General features: G+C 42.9%; 1 protein-coding gene across 2 annotated transcripts in view; it reads left to right on the plus strand.

Annotated features, from left to right (window-relative positions):
- The window catches only part of FBXO9 (F-box protein 9), a 29833-nt gene that overhangs the window by 3872 nt on the left and 1284 nt on the right, over positions 1 to 24677 (plus strand). For both annotated transcript variants that reach the window (XM_084754822.1, XM_084754823.1), the window contains exons 2-12: positions 2605 to 2688; positions 5261 to 5417; positions 6698 to 6757; positions 9330 to 9429; positions 12185 to 12315; positions 12960 to 13074; positions 19739 to 19857; positions 20074 to 20164; positions 20762 to 20857; positions 21158 to 21251; positions 22914 to 23065. In XM_084754822.1, coding sequence (XP_084610948.1) covers positions 2605 to 2688; positions 5261 to 5417; positions 6698 to 6757; positions 9330 to 9429; positions 12185 to 12315; positions 12960 to 13074; positions 19739 to 19857; positions 20074 to 20164; positions 20762 to 20857; positions 21158 to 21251; positions 22914 to 23065 — 1199 coding nt within the window. The remainder of the gene's footprint in view (positions 1 to 2604; positions 2689 to 5260; positions 5418 to 6697; positions 6758 to 9329; positions 9430 to 12184; positions 12316 to 12959; positions 13075 to 19738; positions 19858 to 20073; positions 20165 to 20761; positions 20858 to 21157; positions 21252 to 22913; positions 23066 to 24677) is intronic.

Consider the following 24677-nt stretch of genomic DNA (forward strand, 5'->3'; position numbering starts at 1 on the left):
CCACCATGCCCAGCTCCATGCATGGTTCTTAGTTGGTGCTTCAGTGTCATCAGGCCCCTCTGGGCCCTGATTAGTTGGCTCTGTTGGTCTTCCTGTGTAGCTCATGTCTCTGCCAGGTCTTTTTCTCCTTTTTTCCACTTTTCCTCAAGACTCTCTATGCATCATACAGTGTTTGGCTGTGGGTCTCAGCATCTGTTTCAAAACGCGGCTGGACGGAGCCTCTCAGAGGACGGCTATGCTAGGTTCCTGTCTGCAAGCATAGCAGAGTGTCGTTAGTAGTGTCAGGCTGGCTCTCTCAGCTCAGTTTCTTATTACAACAATTATAAAAGAGTTCACTTTGGTTCATGTTCTGGAAGATCAGCCGTGGGATCCAGTGGTCTTTGTGCTTTGAGCCTCTGATAAAATGGCACATCATGCTGCAACTGTTCACCTCATGAGGAAGCTGTTCATCTCATGATATAAGCTTTACAGCGCACGAGGCATTTCACTCCGTACCAACTAGTCGACTCTTACAGGCCCCCTTCTTCAAGTCTGGTTGCTGGAGATAAGGTAGCAGAGCCTGTTTATGTTACGCTGTATGTGGTGCAAGTGTGTCTGGTTGCTGTGTCCAAAGATCCGTGGTAATAAAACCTTCTCTCTCCTAGAAATAACTTGCAGCCACATTCTGCTAGTATAAAAGTTGCTGTCTTTGGAACTAGATGGAATTGCTTTTTTGGCTTTTCCTTTGGGGGTGCGGAGGTATGAATATGCATTTCCCTGTGTGTGCAGGTGCATGTGTGTATGAAGCTGTACATGCACCCTTCTGCATGTGTGTGCAGACTGGAGGCAGTGCAGTTTGTTATTGTTTCCTGCTAACCTTCAGGGTCATTCCCCACTGCCACATGTCTGTGTAGGACTGATCACGCTGTGTGTTGAGCAAGCTTGCCTTGCTGATAAGTTATTAGCTAACAGACTGAACTATGCAAATACTTCATTTTCCTGAGAAGTACGAGTCATTTTAGTTATTTAATTTACTGAGACCAAAAGTAGACAGTGGAACTAGTAAACTGAAACATTTTTAAGCCCAAAGCTGTATGCTGCAATTCAGTCCACCTTTATTCCACTTTAAGCCAGCCCAGTGTAAAAAACTGGGTTTACAATAGAGATAAAATAGAAGAGGTTGGTTGGGATATAGCTCAGTGGCTCAGTGGCTCAGTGGCTCAGTGGCTCAGTGGCTCAGTGGCTCAGTGGTAGAGTACTTGCTTACCGTGTGCAAGGCTCTGGACTCAACTTACAGCACTTAAAAAAAGGGAAAAGAGAAGGATTAGTTCTATCTTTCTTCCCTTCCTCCCTCCCTCCCTTTCTCTCTCCCTCTCTTCCTCCCTCCCTCCCTCCCTTTCTCTCTCCCTCTCTCCCTCCCTCCCTCCCTCCCTCCCTCCCTTCCTTTCTAAGGAAAAAGAGAAGGGCTAGTTCTCTCTTTCTCTTTTTTCTGTCACTTCTTTCTTTTTCTTTTTTTTTTTTTAAGAGTTTACTTATTTATTATTAGGTATACATTGCTTTAGAAGAAGGCATTAGATCACATTGTAGATGGTTGTGAGCCACCATGTGGTGCTGGGAATTGAACTCAGAACCTCTGGAAGGGCAGTCAGTGTTCTTAACCTCTGAGCTATCTCTCAGGCTCCCTCTTTCTTCTTCTTAAGACAAGGTTTCACTGTACACCTTCACTCACCTGGGACTCACTATTTAAACAAGGCTGGCCTCAAAGTCAGGGAGCTCTCCCTGCCTTTCTCTCCTGAGCACAGAAATGAAAAGCATGTGATACTATGCTTGGCTGAGATACCATGACCACCGAGGCCAGAAGAGGACATTGGATCCCTTGGAACTGGAGACAGTTGATTGTATACCATCATGTGGGTGCTGGGTTACCTGGGTGACTGAGCCTGGGTCACCTGGAAGTGCAGAATTCATTCTACAATGTTATAAAAGTTAAAAGGACAAATTTTCTTTTATTGGTATTATTTAGACTTACCAAAGTAGATACCTAGAGAGAAGGAATGGTGTTGCATTGATATCTCAGCCTCTGTAACTTGCTGAACTTCACAAACGCAAAATTGTTCTGAAATTATTTTGCTTTTAGGTAGGCTGAAATAGTTATGTTTGGAAAGCTGGTGATAGGACTTAGTTGACTGCATTTCAGGACACATCATCTGTAAGGTGGTCTTCAGAAAGAGAGGGGCAGCAAACCTCACCAGACTTTATTTGATTTCCTCTTCTGACTCAAGCACAATTCATAGGAAATATGAGGCCAAAGAAACAGTTACTGATAGCAAATTCTAGACTCAAAATGACGTGGATGAGTGGAATTGATATTACATTTTTAGGAACAAGATTTTAAGACTCACGGTGGTGTCGACACTGCTGTGGTTTGGAGCAGAGAATATACTTTTCAGACTCATTTTCCTTTGAAATAAATAGCAAGGTCCCCAATGCACTGTACAGCCCTGACATGCACAGTGGGTTCCACAGACTCATAGGGGTGGGACTAGTTAACAACTGGCTCAGTAGATCACAGAGGGAAACTGCTGTTTGCCAGCTCCTGATGCTGTTCTGGTTTGCTCTTCTCAGGCAGAAGCAGAGGAAGATTGTCACTCTGATGCTGTCAGAGTGGGTGAGGAGGAAAGCGAGAGGCCTGCTGAGAGAGACCTGCAGGCATGTATCTTCAGCTCTGTATTGAATTCTTGTCCCAACTGGGAGCATTTGTCAGCTCTTGTTTGCATGGAGTTTAGCTGTACTTTCATATTCTTTTGTTTGTTTTGCTTTTGTTTTTGAGACGGAGCCCTGGCTGTCTTGGAACTTGCTGTGTAGACCAGGCTGGCCTCGAACTCAGAGATCTGCCTGCCTTTGCCTTCCAAGTGCTGGGATTAAAGGCATGCGCCACCACTGCCTAGTTTGGACTTTGATTTTCTTTATAACATACTTAACCCATACATTTTCTATAAAAATAGATACCAATAACTGCAGCTGTGGAGTTCAGTATATTGTTTAAAATTTTTAAAAAAGATTTATTTATTTATTATGTATACAGTGTTCTGGCTGCATTGACACCCAGAAGACACCAGATCTCATAGATGGCAGTGAGCCACTATGTGGTTGCTGGGAATTGAACTTAGGACCATTGGAAGAGCAGCCAGTGCTCTCAACCTCTGAGCCGTCTCTCCAGCCCATGTTTAAAGATTTTTAATTCCATTTATTTATTTGTGTGTACATGTGCTCATGTACCACAATGCCCATGGGAAGGTCAAAGAATAATTTGTTAGCATCATTTCTTTCCTTCTACCACGTGGGTCTCAGGGATAGAACTTGGGTCATTAGGTGTGGCAGCAGCGCTTTCTATCCACAGAGCTGTTGCTTTGGCCCCCAGAATGTAGGCTTAGAGTATTCAAAGTAATAACTAAGCATTACTCAAACTCATAACTGTGACATCAAGTCTGATGTTTGCTCACTTGAAAGTTTAAAGCCTGTTAATAACAAAAGGCACTATGAAGTTGAAAGAAAGATCTAGAACAAGTGCTTGCCATGTGAGCAAAGGGTTAGGCTCCTCAGTGTACCGAGTGTGTGCATGAATCAGAGGAACACAAGGCAGGTGAGCGGACAGTTAATGGGAAAATATTAATGGCTGTTAAATTTTTGAAGAGGTAATAAGGCTCATTAATAATTTAACCATAACTCAATGAATTAATAATTTATTGAATAATGTCCATTTGTGTCTGGACCATGAAAACACTTACACATTACACTTGAGATTATAAATGACCATTATTTTTCTGGAGGGTACATAAGCAATGTGGATCAAAATTTAAAGTGTGCATTTCCTTTTGATATAGCAGTTCTCCAGGAAATTAAATGTAAGGAAATAACAGGGAAAATGAGTAAATATTACATGTTAAAAGATGTTTATCATAGCATTACTTAAATGGAACAGTGTCACACAACCTAAATACCCATTACTTTTTCTAAGAAATGGTGGTGCTATAAGGTGAAATACACTGCAGCCATTTGTGAGGATGAGATAAACCTGTATATATTAAACTCAACAATGACTGTAACTAAACTAATTATTGAACTTATAAGCTTTATGATCCTTTTTTATTTGGTACATGTCATGTAGTAGATATGAATGCAGCATAAGATTCTACAGGTCAGACATGGATGTAACAAGTTAGAAGAGTGTGGCAAACAGAGCACTGTACAGAATATTTTAAAAAGTTAGCCAGAAATGCTCTACATGGATCTCCTAGCAGTGGCCCTCTTCTGCAGGAGAACCATACTGGCTTGAGAGAAGTAGAGCTCACTCTGGGATGCTAAGGCCTTGGCCTTGGGAGGGAGGATGAGAGAGAGAGAGAGAGAGAGAGAGAGAGAGAGACAGACAGAGAGAGAGGAGCCAGCTGCCGCCACAGTCTTAATGGACCGCCTGAGCTGGTCCTATGGGGCTTGAGGATGGGCTGCCCTCCTAGAGAGCCAGGTCCTTGGGTGGGAGCCAGAGGCAGTGTGATCCTGCTGAGGCAGTACTGGGGGTGGGGGTGGGGATGGAGGGTGACTTGGCTGTTTTCAGAATTTGGGGTAACAATTTCTCCTTAATTCTCAGTCTACCACATAGGGGGCTTGCCTTTTTTCTGTGTTTTATACTTAACTGATCTGTGTTTAAAAGGATTTCCTTTTTTTTTTGGAGTCTAGAATGTTTATTAAAAGAAAGACTTTGGGCTGACCTGTAGAGCTTTTTAGTAGCTTTGTAATATCTACCAGATGTGCACTGTTAACAGTTGCTCAGTAACATATAAATTATGCCCCTAAGTCAGGGCATATATTTTCAATTCTAATTAAAATGTAGTTCTCTAGTATTTTTAGGCTTTTAAAAACTGTATAGACAGACTTACTTTAGGCTGATAGTCATTCTTTTAAATATTAAACAGAAAATGATTTTTTGTTTGTTGTTTGGTTTGTTTGTTTGTTTGTTTGTTTGTTTTTTGAGACAGGGTTTTTATGTGTAGCCCTGGCTGCCCTGGAACTCACACTATAGAGCAGGCTTGTCTTGAGCTGAGAGATCTGCCTTCTTCAAAAAATGATTTTTTTAAAAGCATATTTATCAGGTGTTTGGTTGCCTTAGAATTGCAAGAATGCACATTGAAATGTACATACTGAAGTAGACCCTGGGCATACGGTGAATCGCCCCAGAATTTCACTGCGCTCTCCGGATAGACCCGCTAATACTCTCTCGTCACAGGCACAGCTCCAGATGTTCAGAGCGCAGTGGATGTTTGAACTTACCCCAGGTGTAGGTTCCAGCAGCTCAGAGACCCGGCCTTGCAGAGCAGGAAGAGGCTCCACCCTGAAAGCAGCTACCGACACCAAGGGAAGGCAGGAGCTGGCCAAGGAGGAGAAGTTAAGTGTGATGCGCTCGCTCTCACAAGTTAATGATCCTCACCAGCACTAGTCATCGTTGTCAGCTCGGTGGCAGAGACTTGTGATTTGTAAAGGGAAGCGGAAAGTTTTTGACTGACTACTGTTCCTGCTTACCTGCCCTTTACTACTTTTACGTGTTTTGGGGGGAGATATCGTTACTATGGCTTTGTTGTGATGTAATGAGAAATGTCCCCCACAGTCTCCAGCATTTGAATGCTTGATCCCTTGTTGCTGGGATCTTGGGCAGTGTGCTGTTGAAGGAAGTGTGTTACGGGAAGTGGGCTTTGAGACTTTGAAGACCCATGCCGCTTCAAGTTGGCCCTCTGCTCCACGCTTGCTTGCGTTAAAGAGCCCTCAGCTTCCTGCGGAGCTCAGCATGCCACCATGAACTCCAAACCCCTTTGTTTTATAAGTTTCCATGGTCCTGGTGTTAATCGCAGTAGTTAATACAGGCTTTCTTTTCTGTCACGTACCATCTTTATGTAATTTTTTGTGGCCTGTTAAGTTTCACCTAGTGTAAAAAAGTGGATATCTGGAGTGTACAGTGGGAGCCCTAGAGGCACAGGTCAAGGGTTCTTGCCGTTTCAAAGGGCTTTGTTGTTGTTGTGGTTGTTGTTTTGAGGTAGTTTCTCACTCTACGGTGCAGGTGCAGGCCACTGTGATCTCCCTGCCTCAGCCTCCTTATGTCTTTTGCCACCTAACTGGATGCCTGGGCTCCTGGCTCTTTGGGAGCTTTAATTGGGCCTCCCCCCCCCACCCCCCCCCAAACCCCCATCTTCCTCTTGCATGAGGGCTGAAGCTATCAAATCCTAGCAGGGTGCGGAGTAAATCTTTCCTCTTACAGTCATAGTTTTTGTATCCTACACATATAAGAGCCACCTACGTCCCCAAGATTTTCTTTGTTTCCCAGGACTTTTATAGTTTTGCATTTTGCTTTTGAGTTCATAATTCATTTGAGCTATTTTTATGTAAATTGTGGGGCTTATGTCAAAAATCCATTCTTTTGCTTTGAATATAGTTTCTGTAGCATCACTTGAGAATGCTGTCTTTCTACTGTAAGTTTTACAGTAGAAAAAAGTTTTACTGCTTAATATTTGTATAGGGTTTCATGAAACCCAAGTTGTCCTCACATAAGGATGACCTTGAACTCCTGACCCTCCTGCCTCTCAGGTGCTGGGACTGTGGCCCTGTGCCTCCAGGCCTGTTTTGCCCACTCACCATACAGATTTTCACAGTTTCTTTTATCTTTTCATTTCACAGGCTCGAGAGCTCTTCCTGAAAGCCGTAGAAGAAGAACAAAATGGAGCTCTCTATGAAGGTGAGAGCCCTGCTACTGAACTGCAGCTGTTTGTTAGTGAGCAGTGTTCTTTTTTTGTGCTGGAGTTTATTTGGTATAGGACATTCTCTTCCTTTTACTTGAAATTATTTTCTAAGTAGTGCATGCCCGAGGCTGGAAGTTCCCTGCAGGTTTGAGGCAAGCCTGGTCTACATCATGAGTTCTAGGCCACCCAGGGTTACACAGTAAAGACCCCTTCTCACAAAAATAATTAATTAATTAAAATAAATAAAGTGTATATAACTTATTACAAAATACACCGCAGGGCAGTATTATCATATTTGTAGGATGAATAAAATACATTTTCTTCCTATATTTGGTTTTGTACTAATTATTCATTAATAGAGCAAAGACCAAATTGTATTCTTTTTATGTGTGAAAATATTTTAGATGCATGAAATACAAAAGATGAAATCAGAGAACACACAGGTCATCTTTCTAACCCTGACTTTACTTTCAGCAAAGGCAGAAATTCAGCTTCTGTCTATGTAAACCCAACCAAAGTGCATTAGTGAAATGGAGGGGTCCTTGCCTGCCCTGTGCAGTGCATGACCTCAGTTCTACCTCCAGCAAGGAGTGAGATAGGCAGAATGACTGCATTCCATAAGTCCATAGTAAGGTGGTTTTTTGTTTTGTTTTTTTTTCTGGCAATTATAGTATTAAAATGTTCGAAAAAGCTTGAAAAAATTTGAGATTTGAAAATGCATAGAAAAAATGGCATTACTTGAAGTTACTGTATTTTCTTAGAAGTTTCTTCCACTGATGTTTCTTATCCACATTCTAAGTGTCTAACTGGTCAAGTCCCTGTGTAAGTCTATATTAGTTTGTGAGGCTGCCACCTGCACTGAATGCATGGTATTATACTTACGATGCAGAATCATGAAAGAATATGGCAAAGTGGCTGGGTAGTGGTGATGCACGCCTTTCATCCCAGCACTCCGGAAGCCAGCCTGGTCTACAGAGTGAGTTCCACGACAGTCAGGGCTCTGTTACACAGAGAAACCCTGTCTCAACAAAACAAAAAAATAAACAAAAAAGAATTGAATGAAATTGATCCCCAAATAAAAAAGCTAGTTAGCTTCTACAGTTCCAGATTCTAGTGAGGAGAGATATCTGAGTGTCACAACTGTAAACCCCTTACCCACAGAGTTATAAAAAGCAGGATTTAAGCTGGGCATAGTGTTGCCTGGTGCAGTCCCAGCACTTGGAGGGCTGAGACAGGAAGAGTGCCACAAGTTTGAGGCCAATATCAACTACATAATGAGTACCAGGCCATACTGAGTACTGCATAGTGAAGACAGGGAAACCAGACCATGTCTAAAAAAACAAAACAAACAAAAAAACCCCCAAAAAAACCAACGAGGTCAAACAAAACAAAAATAACAAATTTTATGGGTCTAAAAGATGGTTCAGTAGTGCTGCACACAACTTCCTATACTCCAGCACCAGGGGACCCGGGCACCCTCTTCTGTCATCCCTGGGGAAGAGCACACCAATTGGTTATCTAATACCAAGTAGCTAGCCCAGAAAACATATACACAAATAACATTATATGTACTAAGCAATTTATATTTAGGAATATATATGTGTCTACATGCACATATATGCATGTAACAGTAACTAAAAGGAAGGGGCCATGAATTTGAACCAGCAAGGAGGAATGTATATGAGGGTTTGCAAGGAGGAAATGCTATGATTATGTTTATAATCAGTCAAATAAAAGCAATGATATTTAAAGTTTATTTGGCTGAATAAGGACATACTGGGTTAAAGGAAGTTGGACTTGAAAGATGAATTACACATCTCTTGGTCATATCCAGCATTTCATTTTCTTTAACTCTGTGACACAAGGAAAAATTTATCCAGAAGTAATTATTTTGGGATATACAATTGCATTTTTGAAGCCCCACAAACAAACACCCACTTACAATCACTTTTCCCCCCGAGATAGGGTTTCTCCATGTAGCCTAGGCTGTCCTGACTCACTCACAAGTAGGCCAGGCTGGCCTTGAACTCACAGAGATCCACCTGCTTCTGCCTCTCAGGCATGCGGTACCGTGCCCAGCTTATAGTTACATTTTATGAGTCAGAGAGGGTGAGAAAAATATGGGATGGATGAAAAGATAAAACACATCTTAAATGCCAGTGTGGTGGCACACACCTTTAGTCCCAGGACTCTGGAGGCAGAAGCAGGCAGATCTCTTGAGTTCAAGGCTAGCCTGGTGTACAGATTGAGTTTCAGAACAGCCAAGGCTACACAGAGAAACCCTGTCTCAAAAAACAAACCAGCCAACCAAAAAACAAAAACAACAAATGAAACAAACAACTCCAAAACAGCAACAAACAAACAAAACAGCTCCATCTTAGGTCCCTGTCAGCTCTGAGAGGACAGGTACCCAATCAGCGTGGTTTGGGATGCCGCTGTTCAGTGTGCTGCTGATGCATGCTTGAGGTATTCAGCTGTTTATGAAGAAGTCTACTAGACGTAGTTAAGGGCAGTCAAAGTGAGAGAACCGTGTGGCCATAGCTAATTTAGCTCTGTCTCTTTTTTCAGCCATCAAGTTCTACCGTAGGGCTATGCAGCTTGTACCTGACATTGAGTTCAAGATTACTTATACCCGGGTTCCAGATGGCGATGGCGTTGGAAACAGCTAGTGCGTATATAGTTTGACAGACAGTAATGCAGTAATGTGTAGAGTTTATAAGTTTAGCGCTTTTGCCATTCTGACTCTTAGCCTGCTAAGGTGGTGCTGTTCTGCTCCTGTAGCATTTAGTGTGTCTATATTTATATGAAGACTTAATTAATTAGAGAGATCTTAAGACTTATATCTTAAATAGATTTAACAAACAAGGTAATGAAAGTTTGTAAAATTGATGACTATTGAGAAGAGTAAATTGAAGAATATATTTCAACTTTCTAAATCTATTTGAAGTGGAAAGCACTAAAATGTAGTTAGGCTAGCTGACAAATATGGTCCTGATGCTGGAAGTAGGGTGGTGGGTATGTAGAACTCCATCGTGCTGCTCTCTGTGTTTGAATCTTCTTGACACTTCGTCTTTGAATGACATTCATGACATCTTGTTAGGAAAATGCTAATGATAGGGCTTTCATTCTCCAAATGCATCTAGAACGAGCATTGTCTAACCTCGAAAATAGCAGTGCCTAAAAGCGTGGGTGCAAGGCAGAAGCATCGAGAGAAAGCATGTGTCACTGTACCTGCCAGCATTTCCACCAGAGTCATGACGTTGCAGTGATGGCTTAAACTGACAAAAGATTGAGTATATTTCAAAGTTAATGTTTTTTTTCCAAGACAGTTATAAAATTGTTTTGACCTAACTTCTCCCCAAAGCCCAGTTTGATGGCATTAAAGGGAAGGGTGTTTGTGCCCAGAAGGAAATGTCAGGTTTACAATGGGCATCACAGGCCAGGAACGGGGCTCCCTTAGTAGAGGGCTTGTCTAGCATGCGCAGAGCCCAGGCTTTGATCCCCAGCACCATGTAAAGTGATGGATTGGGAGGTAGGGGAATCCACGTAGCATCATCCTGTGTGTACAGTGAACTGAGGGTAGCCAGAGCCGTGAGACTCTGTCTCGTTAAGGGGTGGGTAACTATTATGTAGACTTTTGCTAAGGAATTATTTGTTACTCTAACTTATTTTTCAGTATGTATACTTATTGCCAAGGTTTCTAATAGTTTTAGGTTAGCAAACAAAATGATAGGCTTCATCATGGTGTGTGTGTGTGTGTGTGTGTTGTAATAAGGCTTTGTTCTTGTTCCTTCTCCTTCTTGCTGTTCCTCTTCTCATTCCAGCACCAGTCTTTCTTAACACAGAAAATCAATGTTTAAGACTTAGATAAGCCAAGCTGGGCATGGTGTGCACACCTGTAATCCCAGCACTTGTGGGGCAGAGGCAAGCAGATCTCTGCAAGTTTGAAGCTAGCCTGTTTACAAAGCGAGTCCAGGACAGCCAAGGCTACACAGAGAAACCCTGTCTCAGACAAACAAACAAACAAACAAATAAGCAAACAAGTATTGGATAAGCCATATTATAAACATCCAGTGAAGTCAGTATTAATTGCCTCTTTAAAATTTTCAGCTCATAATACTGTTCACCAAATTAGACTTAACAGTGTGAAGTAGTTCATACTTAAATGGCATTTGGGCTTAGTTACCCAGACATAATTCTACAAGTATGTACTAGGTGCTTTTAAGAAAAAAATGTATTTGTTTATAGAAACCCATATGTTAATGGGAGCTGTATAAGGATGCAGCGAAATTTATATTGCCAGATCTATCAAGTTTGTGTTACCAGATCTGTAAAGTCATGAGGATTCTGTTTTCATGACAGTTTCACCCCTGTTGAAGACTTTGTTTGTTGGTTGGTATGGTTTTTGTTGTTGTTTTGAGGGCTTCTGTTTTGTTTTTGTTTTTTGACACAGTTTCTCTGTGTAGCCCTGGCTGTCTTGGAACTTTTTCTGTAGACCAGGCTGGCTTCAGACTCAGGGATCTGCCTCCCAATGTCTCTTGAGTGCTGGGATTAAAGGTGTATGCCACCACCACCAGGCTGAGGTTTTAGTACATGAGCCATTGAGTTTATCTAGGCCCAACCATATCTGCTTTCTGTGTTATGAAATGTCCTTCCTGTTTTCCTAACTCTGTCTTCATGCAAGTCTTTTTGTAACTCTGATTGACTTTAAAGTTAACTTCCTCAAAAATGGAAAGCTAAAAGAATCTTGCAACTGCATCTGTAAATGTTGATAGATCATTTATGGATCTTAATCTTGTTCAGATTTCATGATTTACTCTTTAGGGTAGGATGACAAATTTCTATTAGAAAACTTAGCAACTCAAATGGTATATATATATATATACACACACACACACACACACATACATACATACATACATACATATATATATATATATATATATATATATATATATATATATATATATGCCATTCCCCCCCCCCCAACAGTCAGAAGGGATTAGATCACTAAGTAGAGGCTGGAGAGATGGCACAGTGGTTAACAGCACTGGCTGTTCTTTCAGAGAACCTGGGCTCAATTTCCAGCACCCATGTGGCAACTTACACAAAATTTTCAAATCACTTAATTTTTTTCACTAACTCATAAAGTCTCTACAGTTAAACTAATTAAATCTTAGCACCTTAGCCTAAAAATTCTAACTCTTTGGATAATTATAAAAATGTTTTTGTTTGGAAAACTTGGAATGGAACTTTGTAAAAAAGGCAGGGTATACATTAGCACATCTTTTAAAAATAGTTAGAAAGTTGGCTTTTTAGACGTCTTTCTAAAGCAGTTTTGAAGGTGCTATGAAAAACCAGTTTTTAACTTGTTGCTCATATGGTCCGAGGCATTCAGTTTACTCACCCCCTCTCTGTTCCAGCATTGAAGATAACGATGATGACAGCAAGATGGCGGATCTGTTGTCCTACTTCCAGCAGCAGCTCACGTTTCAGGAGTCTTTGCTCAAACTGTGCCAGCCTGAGCTTGAGCCCAGCCAGACTCACATATCAGGTGTGGCCCCTCGGTTGTTTCCACTCCGAAACGCTTGGGGCTTGGCGGGAAGGCAGAGAAGTGGTGCCCAGGGCCAAGTGTGGTGGCGAGCTTATTGTAATAGAAATAGCTACAGACATAAAGCTATGCTTTCCTGGATCTGAACCAACAGGCCTGGTAGTGCAGGTGTTCTGGCTGCCATACGCACTGTTTTCAGGGAAACCCTTCAGAAACTGGGGGAACACTGATGGTCACTGTGCACATCAGCCGGAGTGTGCAGTGGTCTGAATAAGACTAAATGTCCAGACGTTATCATTTCCACATATTAAATACTGCTTGCTTGTGGGAGGACTCTTTAATTTCTTCTTAAATAAAATAGTGTTAGCATTAAGTATATGAATGACATTATTTTTCACATTTATTTTAGTCTATGCGGTGATAAGATAATTAATTCTGCAGGGGGAAATGGTACTTTAGGTATTATCAAACCTATACTGAGAAGTGAAGATCCCCATGTGCTGGTGTAGGAGCCATTGTTTAGTGCTGGCTAGTTAATGCGCTCAGCTTGTGTCTGTGAGCTGTACGAGGCTGTGATTGGCAGCTTTTGCAGATGCACAAATACAGCGAGAATGAATTAACTCACTGAAGACGGCTCTCTGTTGCAGCCCTGCCTATGGAGGTCCTGATGTACATCTTCCGATGGGTGGTATCAAGCGACTTGGACCTCAGATCGTTAGAGCAGTTGTCACTGGTGTGCAGAGGATTCTATGTCTGTGCCAGGTACTTGTTTATAGAAATGACTCAGTCAACGAAGAAAATGGGCTTTTGTTAGCTTTGAAAAAAAAGCTTGCTGATCTGAGTGAAAGCTTAAACAAAAACTGTAAAACTTAATGTGATTTTTCTCAAATAGCAGCATTTAAAGGTTAGAATGAGACATGGTGGCACTCAGAGGAAGGGGAAGCAGGCTATCAGGGGAAGACCTGATAGGCCGTGGTCAGATAGTGAGAGAGGAGGTCCCCTCTGTCACAGACCTAGGGAAGGGAATAGGGTGAAAGAGGGAGGGAGGGGGAACGGGAAGATACAAGTGAGGGGATAACAATTGAGATGTAATCTGAGTAAGTTACTAAGCTGCTGAGCTACTAAGACCTCAGTGTTGGTCTTAATCCTTGCTCTGTACAGTCATGTTCAGAAAGTTTTCTCCTGTGTCTATAAGTTGAAGTGTATTCCATACCTTGTCCTCTGTCAGATCCAGGGTATCAGAGTGTACTTGACTGAGGTCCCTGATCCATTTGGGGTTGAGTCTTGTGCAGGGTGATGGACAAGGATGTAGCTTCACTCTTCTACATGGGCATCTAGTTTGACTAGCACCATTTGTTGAAAATGCAGTCTTTTATCCAGGGGGATTTTAAAAATATTTTGAGCTGTATTAAATCCATAACTATATTTAATATGTTTCATTTAATATTTTGCATTTATATAGTGCACATAGGTGTGTGTGTGTGTGTGTGTGTGTGTGTGTGTGTGTATGTGTGAATGCACATGTATCCATGCATTCACAGGCTTGAAGTTGAGTAGGAGTCTTCCTCCATCATTTTCTACTCTTTATATCGAGGTGAGGTCAGTCGGGAACATAGAGCTTGCTGATTTGCCTGGTTTGGCTAGTTAGCTTGCTGCGAGGCTCCTCTGTCTCTGCAGGGATGAGTGTGTCGTGTGTGTGTGTGTGTGTGTGTGTGTGTGTGTGTGTGTGTGTGTGTGTGTGTGTGTGTGTGTGTGTTTTGCTGGGAATCAACTCCAGTTAGCCAGCCATTTCTCTACTTCTGCTACCGGTCAGATTTAGCCAGTGTTCCTCCTGGGCTCACCAGTGACATTTGCGTGGTCTTGCTACTTGAGGACCCATAGAACATTTTCTCTGTAAACTGCCAGAGGGATTTATTTTTTTTAACTGACAGAAAAAAAAATTGTGTGTATTTACTGTTTATAGTATGATATTTTAAAATATATTTGTACTGTGGGATGCAGCTCACAACATCCTTTAACTCTGGCTCTGAGATCTGATGCCTTCCTCTGGCCTTTGAGGGCACCAGCACACACCTGGTGCACACATTCTCTTCTCCCCTCTCCTATCTGTCTCCCCCCACATACACACACACACACACACACACACACACACACACACACACACATAAATGCAAAAGATCTTTTTGCAAAAGGTACATACACAGTAGTAGGATTGCTAGATCATATGATAATCATATTTTTAGTGTCTTGGGGAGCCTCGGAACCATTTTCAGCAGTGGCTGTACTAATTACATCCTCACCAATAGGTAGAGTCCCTTTCTCCCTATAGTTGGCTATCATTTGTCAGTTTTTCTTTATTTCAGAACCTAACAAGAGTGAGATGATAGTTCAACCTGAGTTTTCAAAACAGTTTTTATTACATTATTTATTTGGGTGTATGTGTGGGGTGGGGTGTCCAGGTACCACAGTCTGAGTGAAGGTCAGAGGACAACTTGCCAAGTCCATTCTCTGTCCAGGCGTTCTGTCTTGTAGTTGGAAAGTTAATCCTCTGGTATCCAAGGTAATGGTCGCTATGGGAGCACTTCCTGTTGTGACTGTTCTGCAGGTACTCCAGACCCTTGCCTCTCTGCTCTTCTTTAGTGCTGACGTGTTTTGCCTAATAGCATGTTTTTATTTCCTGCTTCCCCCCGAGACAGGTCTTCTCTGTGTAGCTGTGGCTGTCTTGGACTCAATTTGTAGACCAGGTTGGCTTGAACTCATAAGATCCTCCTGCCTCTGCCTCCCAGAGTACTGAGATTAAAGGCGTGTGCCACTGAGCCCAGCTTATTTCCTACTTTTTATGTTTAGTGTATTTATTGCAGGTTTGTGCTTGTATTTACTATGAAAGCTGCAAAAACCATCTTAAGTTATTTTAAGCTGATAAAAACTTACATACATGTGCGTGCACATATCCACATCCACACTTTGATTCCACTCTCCCTATATTTGAATACTTAAAAGTAACTACGACTTATTTCATGTGTGTGAATGTTTGATTACATGCGTATCTGCACCATATGTGTGCCTAAGGCTTGCAAAGGCCGGAAGAGGCCCTTGGGTTCCCTGGAAGTGGAGTTGCAGATGGTTGTGAGCTGCCCTGGGGCTGCTGGGAACTCAACCCAGGTCCTCTGCAAAAGCATCAAAGTGCTCTTAGCCCCTGTGCTGGATTCTTGGTGTTACAGTTCTCATTTTTATTTAAACGTGATTTATTTGTATTATTTGTCAGTATTCTTTTCTTTCATCTTAGAAAACTCCCTCTGGTATTTCCTGCTGGCAGCTCTGATGATAATAACCTTAAATAGCTTTGTTTCTCTGGAAACATCTTTCTCTTCCTTGTGTCTGAAGGGCGGTTCTGATGTAAGCAGGACTGGTTGGCAGTTTTGTTTGCCTCTTAAGAGTTTATATGTTGGTTTGTTTCGGCTTTTGAGGCAAGATAGCCCTGTTTAGCCTGGTACTGACTGTGCAGCCCAGGCTGGCCTCAAATGCAAAGCAGTCCTCCTGACTCAGCCTCCCGAGTCCTGGTACTATAAACATACACCTTAATTTATTTTTAAAGCTGATGCATAAAAAGGTAAACTTTTTCTATGTCAATGGTACTATATAATGTGATATATGTGTATTGCATAGTGTAGAATCAGATTAAACATATTTACTTGTGCTTTTGTACTAGGCAAGTACTCTATATAAAACTACATCTCAGCACTTGTTATTTTGAGACTAGGTCTTGTTATGTAGCTCAGGATGGCCTTGAACTCACTGTACAGCATGGGCTCTCCTCTAATCCAGAATCCTCCTGCCTCAGCCTCTGAAATGTTGCCATACCTGGCTCATTTCCTTCTTTATAATGGGAATTCAAAATTCTTATACTTTTTTTTTTAATCCACAGCATATTGACATTTACACCCATTCTACTACCTACTGGCGCTTCTTGTCCTAATTGTCACTTAGTGCCACCAAATCAGCCTCCTGCCACCGCTTCTTCGCTCCTCCTCCTAGTGCAGATAAGCAGATAGCCACCGTTTCCGCCTCATCTTTTTAAAGATTGACTTTTTAAGACCCTGTATAATGAGTGAGATGCGTGGCAGCTGTTGTCCACGTTTCACGTAACTTAGCATCTATAGATCCTACATAGTTCCTTGTAGGACGCAAGTTGCTACAAATTATAAGATTTTTATTCTTTTTATGTTTAAACAGTATTGCAGTGTGTAAATGTGCTAAAAAAAAAAAGTCCGTTCTTCTTTCTATTTGTTACCTACTGTGAGTGGCGCTGCAGTGAAGTGAGGGTGTCTGTGTCGCTTTAACACACTGATTTTATTCCTTTGGATACATACCCATTCCTGGGAGGTTCCTTGATGGATGAAAATAGGGCTGTCACATGATGCAGCAACCTTAGTGGTGGGAAATGCCTGGACCTTGGTGCCAGCGTCCAGGTTGGGGAACTATGTGTTGGGATGTAACCTTGCCTAACTTCCATGGGATAAAACCAAGTTGCTAATGGGGGTGTGTGGCATCAGTAACGCCAGAAGTTGTAGGATACAAAGTGCATCTTCTCTGTCAGGGACAATTGTGGGTGGCTCTTGGCCTTGGACCTTTGACAGTCACTTTTTTGGAGCTGTGGAAACCAGGTCTCAAGGGACTGGGCCAAGTGATGCTTTTGGTACCAACAGCTGCGGTCTCATGCACACAACCTTGTGGGGCATGTGTAAATAAAAGTTGAGTCTGTGATGCTAGGGGCCACACTCTTGGGGATACCGGATACAGTGGCTGCACCAGATCCTATGGGCTGGGTGTCCATGGTTCTAGGGCTTGTGGTTTTGATAGCTGTTGCTTTGGAACTGCAGGCTGTGGATAAAATGTCTCAGGCTGTGTGGGGCAAGCCTTGGTAGGCAGGGCCTGCAAACTGCAGGGCTTAAGTAAGACGGGCTTGGGTGCTGCCAGAGCTTTGTACATCCGCAGCCGCAGTCCTAAGGCTGTGGACTGGGGAGGAGACCTTTTCTAGTTTCTGTTAAGGGGACATGTGGTTATGACAGAGTTGGGGTACTGATAGATGGATTTCCAGAGCCATGGGTATAGATAGGACCTGTGGTAGTGTTCTGTTACTGGCTAAATAGGTGAGATAAACAAAAGGTTTATTTGGTGGATGGTTTCAGAAGCTTTAGGTCAGTTGGCTCTGTTGCTTTGGGACATGTAGCAAGGTGGAACACAATAGTTTGTAATAGATGGTGCAGGCTGCTGCTGACTTGACGGTAGCCGAAATGAAAGGATAAGAAACCAGTGGCCTGTTAATCTTTTCTTTTCTTTTCTTTTTTTTTTTTTTTTTTTTTTTTTTGAGACAGGGTCTCTCTGTGTTAGCCTTGGCTGTCCTGGACTTGCTTTGTTGTAGACCAGGCTGGCCTTGAACTCACAGCAATCCACCTGCCTCTGCCTCCCAAGTGCTGGGATTAAAGGCATGTGCCACCACACCCGGCCCTGTTAATCTTTTCAAGGGCATGCCGCAGTGCCTGAATTACTCCAGTAATAACCTCCTACCTCCTAACCTTCTGTTCCCTCTCAGTAGCACTGTAAGCTGAGGGTCACGCTGTAAGCACACAGAGTTTTGGAGATATTCTGAGTTGGAAGTGTATCAGGGTTCTTCCCAGGTTTGGGGAGACAGTGGTGGATGATGCTAAAGTTTTGGCACTACAGCTACCCAGCCTCATAGCAACAGGCTAAGAAAGAAACCTTGCCCCATGCCCAAGAGCACAGATGACACCAGGAAGTGGAGCTCTAGGAGTTGTACCCTAGAGCTTTTGGAAGTGGCCTGGACCTTCCCACCTTACACAGGTGGAGCTGGGACTGTATCAGCAGCTGCAGTGCCAAGAGTGGGGGCCAAGGACATCCTCCCAAATTCCCTTGGGAAAAATGTGGAATGGACTCAAGCTTGTAGAACCCTTGCTGTTCTGGACTCTCTTTGTAGACCAGGCTGGCCTCAAACTCACAGATACCTGCCTGGTTCTGTCTCCCAAGTGCTGAGATTAAAGGAGTATACCACCACACCAGCCCTTAAACTGTTCTTAAAACCCCTATAGATAGTTCAGTGATGGAGTGCTTACTTAGCATGGGATCAGTTCCCAGCATCCCATTCCTCCCTCCTCCCTCCGAAGCCTGTGAGGCAGAAACCCCTGGTCGGCAGTTAGAGCTGCACTCTCCCATCTAGCCATGCTCGCAGTGAGCTGCTTTCCTTTCCCTGACCCCAGCTGCTGGCACTGGAGCTGCAGGTCTATTATCCTTCACAGTGCACTTCTGCTTAGAGCGCTTGTCACTTCCTTGCTGTTTGCAGAGCTGTCCCTTAGCCAGTGATGGGATGCAGGTCTCCCGTTGCTGTCAGGTTCCCTGTGGCAGTCCTGATGGGGTCTCTCTCCATCTCTGCTTAGCAGTTACTTTTCCTTCAGGGTTTAGGATGGATCATCCCAGGCCCCTGACCTGTAGTAGAAGTTCCTTTTGGAAGTGTGTTTCTAGGCACAATGGGATGCCTCTTTGTCACATTTAATTGTATTTGATTAGGGTCCTCTGTTCTTCCTGATACTTGGGTGTTTATCAGTTTCCAGGTTTGGAAAGTTTTCTGCTGTTGTTTGAGGTCGGCATTCTGTTCCCCTTTCATCCTCTGTTGTCTGGGATGTACTGACTTTGCCTTCTTGAGGCTGTTCCAGATTCTGTTCCTTTTCTTTTTCTTTCTTTCTTCCTTTTTGTTTCTGTTTTTGTTTGTTTTTTTAAGACAGGGTTTCTCTATGTAACAGAGCTCTGGCTGTCTTGGACTCTCTTTGTAGACCAGGCTGCCCTCAAACTCACAGAGATCCGCCTGCCTCTGCCTCCCGAGTGGTGGGATTAAAGGCTTGCGCCACCACACCTGGCCCGTCCGTCACCTTTCTTTATTCCATCTCTTCCAAAGTTTTCTTTGCAAGCATGCTCAGAGCTCCTGGGGCGTGCGTCTCTTGTAGGCCAGCACTCTCCTGCTGAAGGCGGCATCCTTGGCCCTGCTCAGCTTGCTCCTTTCTGCAGCCTGTGCTCCTCCTGCCTCGGGGCTGGGCCCATTATTGCTGCCAGGACACTTCGCCCTGTCCCTGTGGTCACTCTGTCCAAAGGGCCAGGTTCTTGAACAGTGTCATTCCTATCTAACTACTTGGGTGGTTGATTTTTGCACCGAGCACTCTACCTGAAATTTCCTCTCACCAGTAAACAACAGGTCTTCACCTTGTCTGTCAGTCCCTGCCTGCCCCTTGAAACAGTTTCTTGCAGGGGCTCAACAAATAATTGTTGAATTAAAAAGAAATACATGATAGTCAGAATATTCCTTTGCTTCTAAGGATTCTGCTTTTTACATTTATTGATGATGTGCTTTCTTACCTAGAGACCCTGAAATATGGCGTCTGGCTTGCTTGAAAGTGTGGGGCAGGAGCTGCATGAAGCTTGTCCCATACTCATCCTGGAGAGAGATGTTTTTAGAACGGCCTCGTGTTCGGTTTGATGGTAAGTTGGACTCAAGAATTCAGGAGAAATCCTGATCTATGATGGTAATTTTGGTAACTTACTCAGTTTTCACTTTTTGTAATGGACCTAAGTGCATATGAGCATAATTAGAGGAAGCAACACTAAAGTAAAGCAGGATGCGTTTACGTGATCACGAATTACATTTTATGTATGCACTTTCAAGACAACTTTCTTTTCTTTTCTTTTTAATTATAGGCGTGTACATCAGTAAAACTACCTACATTCGCCAGGGAGAGCAGTCTCTTGATGGTTTCTACAGAGCCTGGCACCAAGTGGAATATTACAGGTACAACTGTTTAAACCGAGTGAGTGGTAAATCCTCTTGAGTATCAGCCATTTAGCTACTTACTCTGTTTTCTGTGGATGGTGATGTATCCGCCAAATGGTCCTCAGTATTCTGCTAAGTGTTGTGATAAGAGCTGCACTCACAAACCAAAAGGTTAATAGACATTTTATAATCCCTCCAGCCCCTCTCCTGCTTATAAGATGGAAGCCTTTCCCAGCCTAGTGTTCGCCACATATGTCTGCGGCTGAGAAATAAGTAGAGTGGAGTTAGTGACTCTGGATTAATTACTGGGTCTCTCTTTTGTTAGGCATTAATTAGTACCTCAAGAACACACAGAACTTTAATAGAAGAGACAGGTTTAATGGTTATTCACTGAATGAGATGAAAAGGTCAGCAGATCCCCAAGGGGATCACAGACTGCCTCGGTTCTCCTTTGTAGACCGACTCTTTGTCCTGTTGGCTTTCCTGTCTTATCAGTGCTTTGCTGATGGTATTTCATCTGGGTTTCCCAGGTCCGACGCAGTGTAGGCACTGCAAACTTGGGACATGTTTCATACGATGTGTGTGCTAGTGTTTGGTGCCCTTCTTCTTATGTAGATACATAAGATTCTTTCCTGATGGTCACGTGATGATGCTGACGACCCCTGAGGAGCCTCCTTCCATCGTTCCCCGTTTAAGAACCAGGAACAGCAGGTAGTGTTCTCACACAGCCTTCCAGCCAGCCCACGTTTTCAGATTTAACCCAGGACAGTGCTTCTCTGGCTAACAAGTATGGCTTAAAAAGCAGTCGCTGGCCTTGGGGAAGCAGTCTCTAGAAGCCTTTCCCTACATAGCCTGTGCAATAAAACAGGTTTGGGGGATTCGGAATTATAGTTCATTCTCATCCTAGTAACTGTTTGCCGGCAAGTTGAGTAAATGGAGTTGCTACTCAGTTTTCTAGATTGCTCACATATGTATACCTGGTTGATTTAAAGCATATTTATTATTTCTTAGAACGGATGCAATTCTGTTGGGCCATTATCGCTTGTCACAAGATGCAGACAATCAGACCAAAGTATTTGCTGTAATCACTAAGAAAAAAGAAGAAGTAAGTATGCAAGGTGGAACTGGAGGTGTTCCTGGTGTCGCAGCCCATTCGTCCATGCAGTCTCAGCCAGAAGGAAACCCCGACACTCTGACCTTGTCTGTTGACCTCTAACGTATCTGCCAGAGGAGCTGGGGTTATCTGAAACAGTGTGTTTGTCTTTCCAGAAAACTATTATAGGATCCTTAGGCGTAGGAATGTGGTGCCAAGGTCTCGGTCTGAGCACTCCTGTCTGCCCACCGTGGGGCCTGCCGCTGCTGTGCTGCTTGCACAGGCTGCTCTTTTGCCAGGGACTTGCAGGGAGAGCGTTTCACTGGGAAAAGGCTTCCCGCTTCTGTTTTCGCGAGGAAGAATAAATGCCCAGCAAATGTGATTCCTAATCCGTGTAATCTATGGTGCTATAAATTCTTGGCAGACTGAAGAGCTAATATCTTTGAAACTTTCTCTAGCTCCTCAGTCCAGTGCTGGTTAGAAGACATAGTGCACAGCTGTCACGGCGCTTGAGAGGCAGTTAGCACAAGTGCTTGTCTCTGCCCATATAGTGGTGCCCTTCTCTCCTCTGAGCGCCATGGAGTGGATGGGTTTTATCTGGAGTTGTCTCTTGAGCCCTCGTCCCTGGCTCCCTGGCCTCCTTTAGTAGGCCCTGGGCATGTTGTGATGCAACAGTATGAGGAGCAGAGAGAATTGCTTTGACTATGACCATAACTTTTCTGTTGTCAAAATTAGTTTTTTTTCTAATAAAAGTAGTTAGGAATACCCATGTGACATGATAGTATCTTTTCATAATGAAACAGTGTTCACAATTCCCAAAAGTATGATTCGAATGAAACCCATCACATCTGTTTATCCATGGACTGTTTTATTGTTGTTGTTGAACATGAGTGGTGCTCTATGCTTTACATATATACATGTATGTATATATAGGTGTGTATACATGTATGTATATACATAATTCATACACACACACACACACACACACACACACGTATATATGATAAGGTCTTACTGTATAACCCTGCCTGGCCTGGAATTCACTGTGTAGACCAAGCAGTCGTCAAACCATCTGAGAGCTGCCTGTCTCTGCCCAGTACAGGGATTAAAGGGTGTGCCACATGCCTCACTCCATGCTTTCCTTGGTAGCCTTCGACAGTTTATTACTCTCTTCTTTTAAAAGGTGGTTTTATTTTTAAAACTTTATTTTTTGTATGTGTGTGGATGCTTTGGCTGGATACCTAGAACTGGAGTTCCAGCTGTGAATTGCCATGTGGGTGCTGAGAATCAAACCCAGGTCTTCCGCAAGAGTAGTCAGTGCACTTACCTGCCAAGCCATCTCTATAATCCTGTAAAAAAGAAAAAGAAAAGGAGGAAACTGCTGGGTTTAGGAGATAAAAAGCTTTATTTCTGAAACTGCTAAGTAGCTTTAGCTAACTTGTTTAGCCTCCTTAGATTCTCATTTCTTTAGCCATATATTTAAACACATTAAGTAACCATGATGGTGGGAAACAAATGCGTGCTTTACTAACCGCTCTTTGGAAGAACTCATAGATTTGCATGTGATACCCAAGGTGACCGGCAATGTGTAACTATTAAGTTATTTGCAGCGTGATTCTTACACCATATATTCCTGTACATGGTTATCATAGCTCATGAGTCTGTTCTTTACAGAAACCACTTGACTATAAATACAGATATTTTCGTCGTGTTCCTGTACAAGAAGCAGATCACAATTTTCATGTGGGGCTACAGCTGTGTTCCAGTGGCCACCAGAGGTTCAACAAACTCATCTGGATCCACCATTCTTGTCACATTACTTACAAGTAAGTGATGCAATAAAGAATGCCAAGATTGGGGCTGGAGAGGTGGCTCAGAGGTTAAGAGCACTGGCTGTTCTTCTAGAGGTCCTGAGTTCAATTCCCAGCAACCACATGGTGGCTCACAACCATCTATAATGAGATCTGGTGTCCTCTTCTGGCATGCATGCAGAACACTGTATAAATAATAAATAAATCTTAAAAAAAAAAAAGAAAAAAAAAGAAAATTCTCTCTAAAAAAAAAAAAAGAATGCCAACATTGGGGCTGGAGAGATGGCTGTGAAGTTAAGGCCACCTGTTAATTTTCCAGAGGACCCAGGTCCTACTCAGCACTCACATGGCAGCTCACAACTGTCTGTCACTGAAGTCCCAGGGGACCTGATGCCCTCTTCTGGCCTCACAAGGCACACATGTGGTGTACAGACAAATGCAGGCAAAATAACTATGCACACTTTAAAAGGAAAAAATTTAAAAAGGAACACCAAGACTGCATCTATCTTGAGAAGGTTGATGTGTTTGGAATTCTTCAGTGTCTTTTTATAAAGTAAAACCACAGTGTGAAACTATAATGAACCAAAAAAAACAAAAAAACAAAAACAAAAGTAAATATTGAGCATGAGTGAGAAAGCGGAGCGCTGGGCCTACCAGTCAGAAATGAAAGTGCAAAAGACTAAGCATGAGTGAAGAGGACTGTTCACACCCACTCAGAACTGAAGGGGCCTTCCATTGTGAGCTAAGGTCTCTGCAGTCTCAAAGGCTCTGCGTTGCTTATTCATTGATATACTGTAGCCACTTTTCAAATGCAAGGCTAATTCTATGCAGAGCATGGTTGATTTTTTTTTTTTACCATGTTTTTGTTGTTTGATTTTAAAAATTATACTTTAAAAGTATGTCTGTTGTTAAAATGGGACTTAGTGTTATAGAGGAATTTTATAGTTCCGAACATGCCTGTTCTGGCCAGAGATCATATCCAGTGACCTTGTAGGTCTGTGTGATTTGGCTGGATACAAACATTCCTTTAATCCAGGAGACAGAGGCAAGCAGACTTGAGTTCAAGGCCAGCTTGGTATAGAGCAAGTATCAAGTAAAGAAAAGTTTAGATCCAGGGGTGGTAGTGCATGCCTTTAATCCCAAATAATGAAGGTAAGGATAGTTTGTTTGAAAATGATGTCTAATTGAGCGGCAGAAAAAGAAAGCGACAAATCAGAGAAGATTTGACAGAATAGCATAGGCCCAACTCTCAGGAGAAGAGAGAGGAAAGGGAATCCACTTAAGGGCAGTGCAGGGAGGGGAGGCAGCTTTACCAGGGCGGTAATAGAGGGACAGGTTGCAGAGAGAGAACGCAGGTGAAAACTTACTCTGTATCAGGTAATTAACTAAAAGTATCAAAAAGAGCAGGACAGAAATAAGAAAAAGTTTAGAAGACAGCAGAGAAGGGAAACACCCAGTCACATGACTGCCAGTTAGCAAGCCTGAAAGGACACCGGGGTCCCGGGGCTCCCATGCAGGTTGAATCCAGAGTTCTGAGAGGGAAGTTTGGAGCAGGCTCCCACAAGTCTGCTCTGCAGTCTTGGCCATGCAGGATTAATGCTCCCCATCCCACTGCCACCTTGTGAGT

The sequence above is a fragment of the Acomys minous genome (assembly GCF_964271855.1).
Source record: "Acomys minous genome assembly, chromosome: 13".
NCBI lineage: Eukaryota > Metazoa > Chordata > Mammalia > Rodentia > Muridae > Acomys > Acomys minous.